This window comes from Panicum hallii, chromosome 8, assembly GCF_002211085.1.
Source record: "Panicum hallii strain FIL2 chromosome 8, PHallii_v3.1, whole genome shotgun sequence".
Taxonomy (NCBI): Eukaryota; Viridiplantae; Streptophyta; class Magnoliopsida; order Poales; family Poaceae; genus Panicum; species Panicum hallii.
The window spans coordinates 896,986-901,127 of NC_038049.1; the positions used below are offsets into that span (position 1 = coordinate 896,986).

Below are 4,142 nucleotides of genomic sequence, written 5' to 3' on the forward strand. Positions count from 1 at the left end.
TCGTAATTTGGCTCTAATTCCAACCGTATTCATGTGCTTGATGTACATATATAAGAGTACAACAGCCCAGGCATTGAGCCCAAGAACTAGCCGACTAACTAAACTACCTACATGCACGGTTGATCAGCTACTTACAGGGGCGATCAAGTCCAATCCGTTACATGCACATTCTGTTACTAACAGTCACAGTCGCAAACAGTGCAGGAAATAAGCTCAAAATAAAATCCAGAACAAATCAGTCGATGAGATCTCAATGGTTATGCAGAGCTCACAACCACAAACCCAAACGCAAGTGCATGCCATGTAGTCTGCACGAAAATAGCTACTCCTCCCTGTGATCACTCCTCACCCCACACGCGCTTCATTCTCTCCTTCCCTTGCCGCGCGCCAGACTCCAGCGATCATCGCTAGTCATCGCCGGCGACGAATTGAGAACGATCGGCCGACGAGGACGAGGATTACTGATGGCGTCGACGGCGGTGACCGATCCGCTGGAGGAGCTATGGAAGCACACCATGTCGCCGGACAGGACGGACCTGCTGTGCTTCTACCCCAGCAAGATCACCATGAGCGGCATCTGGACGGGGGACAGCCCTCTCGACTTCTCCCTCCCGCTGCTCCTCTTCCAGATCATCCTCATCACCACCACCACCCGCGCCGTCGCGCTCCTGCTCACCCCGCTCCGCCTCCCGCGCTACATCGCCGAGATCCTCGCAGGCTTCCTTCTCGGCCCCTCCGTGCTCGGCCGCCTCCCCCACTTCTCCGACATCGCCTTCCCCATCCGCAGCCTCTTCATCCTCGAGTCCATGTCCCTCCTCGGCCTCATCTACTACACCTTCACCATCGGCGTCGAGATCGAGCTCCACACCGTGCTCCGTGCCGGCCAACGGAGCTTCTGGTTCGCCGCCGCCTCCGCGCTCCCGCCCTTCCTCGTCGGCGCCGTCACCGGCTACGTCGCTGTCAGCACCGACGAAACCAGGAGGACCGCGGACCAGTTCCTCAACACCCTCTCCTTCCCCGTCTTCCTCGGCGCCACCTTCTGCGCCACCGCCTTCTCCGTGCTCGCGCGAAACATCGCCCAGCTCAAGCTCGCCGGCACCGACGTCGGGCAGCTCTCCATCTCCGCGTCCCTCATCAACGACACCTTCGCGTGGGGCGGCCTCACCGTCGCCACGGCGCTCGCGCACGTGCGCTACGGCATGGTCCCGTGCATGTGGACGATCGTCTCGGGCTTCCTCATCGTCGGCGCGAGCTACCTCATCGTCCGGCCGATGCTCCTGCGGCTGGCGGGGCGTGTCTCCGAGGGGGAGGTGGTCACCGAGCTGCAGGAGTGCTCGGTGCTCATCGGCGTCATGGTCGCGGCGCTCGTGGCCGACGCGGGGGGCACGCACGCCATCTTCGGCGCCTTCGTGTTCGGCCTCGCCGTTCCCAACGGGCCGGTCGGCGTGGCCATCGTGGAGAAGGTGGAGGACTTTGTGGTGGGGACGCTGCTGCCCCTCTTCTTCGCCATGAGCGGCCTCCGCACGGACACCGCCAAGATCACCAGCATGAGCGCGGCGGTATTGTTGATGGTGGCTGCACTGGCCGCGGCGATCCTCAAGGTTGTCGCCGCGGTCAGCGTGGCCGGTGCGTTTGGCATGCCGCTGCACGATGGCGTGTCCATTGGGCTGCTGCTCAACACCAAGGGAGTCATCGAGCTTGTCATCCTCAACATTGGAAAGAACAAAAAGGTAGTAATATTTTTTCTGCTGGTTTTTTATTTTCACTGCATGCATCTTCACTTTGAATAATTATTCATTCAACAAGGCAACACATATGCAGATCATGAGCGACCAGTCGTTCACGGTTCTGGTGTTCATGTCGGCGCTGATCACGGCGCTGGTGACGCCGCTCCTGGCCATGGTCGTCAAGCCAGCGCGGCGCCTCGTGTTCTACAAGCGCCGCACCATCGCGTGGCCGCAGCCCGAGTCCGAGTTCCGCGTCCTGGCCTGCGTCCACATGCCACGGGACGTCCCCGCGCTCCTGACCCTACTCGACGTCACCTCACCCTCCGACCATTCGCCGGTGGCAGTCCAAGCCCTGCACCTCATCGAGTTCGCCGGCCGGTCGTCGGCCCTGCTCCTTATCAACGCCTCTGCGCCGTCCTCCTCCTTCGAGCACTCCACGCACGGGAGCAGCCAGGTGGAGCTGCAGTTCAAGCACATCTCCCACGCCTTCATGGCCTACGAGGAGAACGTGCTGGGCGTCACGGCGCGCACGCTGGCCGCCGTGTCGCCGTACGTGACCATGCACGATGACGTGACCGCCGCCGCCGAGGACCGGCACTCGGCGCTGATCCTGCTGCCCTTCCACAAGCACCGGTCGGTGGACGGCGGCCTGGAGGTGTTCCACCCGGCGATCCAGCCGCTCAACCAGAACATCCAGCGCTTCTCGCCATGCACGGTGGGCATCCTTGTGGACCGCGGCCTGGGCGGCATGCCCGGGGCTGGGTGCCGCGTGGCGGCGCTCTTCTTCGGCGGGCGCGACGACCGCGAGGCGGTGGCCCTGGCGACGCGCATGGTGTACAACCCGGCCATCGACCTGACGGTGCTCCGGTTCGTCCAGAAGGGCGGGAGCTTCATGGGCACCGAGTTCGACGCGCTCAAGGAGCGCAAGGGCGACGACGCGTGCCTGCGGGAGTTCCTGGACCGGGCCAACAGCATGAGCGTCGGCGGCGGCGGCGGCGCGGGCGTGGAGTACCGGGAGCGGGGCGTGTTCAACGCGAGCGAGATGGTGGCGCAGATACAAGAGGTGGAGGCGTTGGGGAAGGACCTGTTCGTGGTGGGGAAGGTGCCGGGGCTCCCGGCGCTGACGGCGGGGATGGCGGAGTGGAGCGAGTGCCCGGAGCTGGGGCCGATCGGGGACCTGCTGGCGTCGAGGGACTTCCAGACGATGGCGTCAGTGCTGGTGGTGCAGTCGTACGCGAGGCCGTCTGCCGGGGCGATTTCAGGGGAGCTGGGCTATGGCGGCGACGGCGTGCCCGCGGCGGGAAGGCCGCCACGGCCAGATCATATCCGTAGGAATAGCATTGGGATGGGGAACTGGAGCTAGAGGAGTGGGAATTGGAAACGACATTGCTGGCCTTGGCCGCCGCGTGATTCTTTCTGGATGGGCGGCCGCCGGCGGACCGACTGGAAGCGAGGGAAGAGGGCCCGGCTAAAACTAGGGGTGTTTTTGAAAATAATTCGGATCGCGATTAATGATCCGACACAAATCAGGGGTCTAAATGTAAACTTTAGGGGTTTATATGCGAATACTCGGATCGCGACCCAATCTAGGGGTGTATATGTAAATATATGAGGGCTATCTGTAAATATTTCCCGGCCGCGACATGGCAACCGTGGTGAGCTCTTGCTTCCACGGGCGACGTCCGGTAGCCTCGCCGCCGTGCATCCCGAGATCGCTCTTGCTTGCCTCACCAGAGATCCACATCCACCGCGCGCTCCGGCCGTCGCAGAACACGCGCACCACATACGTAAGGAAATGTGGCATCACAGAGCTGCCTGTTCTGCAGAGAGGCCGCGTAGGAGCGCTCTCTTCCTCGTCGGTCGCGCCGCTTCTCGTCTCGCCTCGCTTCGCCATAGCGACGCAAGCTGGCAGGCAGCGGGGAGCGTTGGTTTGGGCCGCGCCAAATGAAGGCCCAGCTCCCTGAGCCCATTAGCTCGCTGAGGCCCGTAGCCTGGGGGTGCAGCGATGCCTCAGCCGGTTGCTCCGGCGCTCGCCGCCGGCGCCCGTCGCCATGGACGAGTAATCACGGCGGCTCCGTAGGTGGCAGCGTCGAGAATCAACACAGCAGCCACCTCTTTGTTATATACTACCAGAGCACCAGGAGATGCTAATCGCAGCAGTTGTCGATTCTTCTTCACTTGAAGCCGCCTTGCTGATACGAAGTCATACTCTATGGTCCACGTCTCCGCCTCTTGGTGAATATTCAGACTGAAAACTATCTGCATATTCAAATTCGAGAGTGCAAAGTTTGTATGTGCAGCACTGAATATCGTTGCTACTTGCCGTCCCCCGGAGCGCGCTCGTATATGAGCAGAGCTGATAATAAATGTCAGTACGTCAAAAATTCAAAAATGAGTGACGTGAAAACAAAACAT

General features: G+C 61.6%; 1 protein-coding gene across 1 annotated transcript; it reads left to right on the plus strand.

Annotated features, from left to right (window-relative positions):
* The first annotated feature begins 464 nt into the window (after window positions 1–464).
* On the plus strand, window positions 465–3,090 carry LOC112902527 (cation/H(+) antiporter 15-like). Its single transcript, XM_025971648.1, has 2 exons — window positions 465–1,730; window positions 1,822–3,090. Exons 1-2 carry the CDS (start codon window positions 465–467, stop codon window positions 3,088–3,090), a joined length of 2,535 nt encoding a protein of 844 aa, XP_025827433.1.
* The last annotated feature ends 1,052 nt before the right edge of the window (window positions 3,091–4,142 follow it).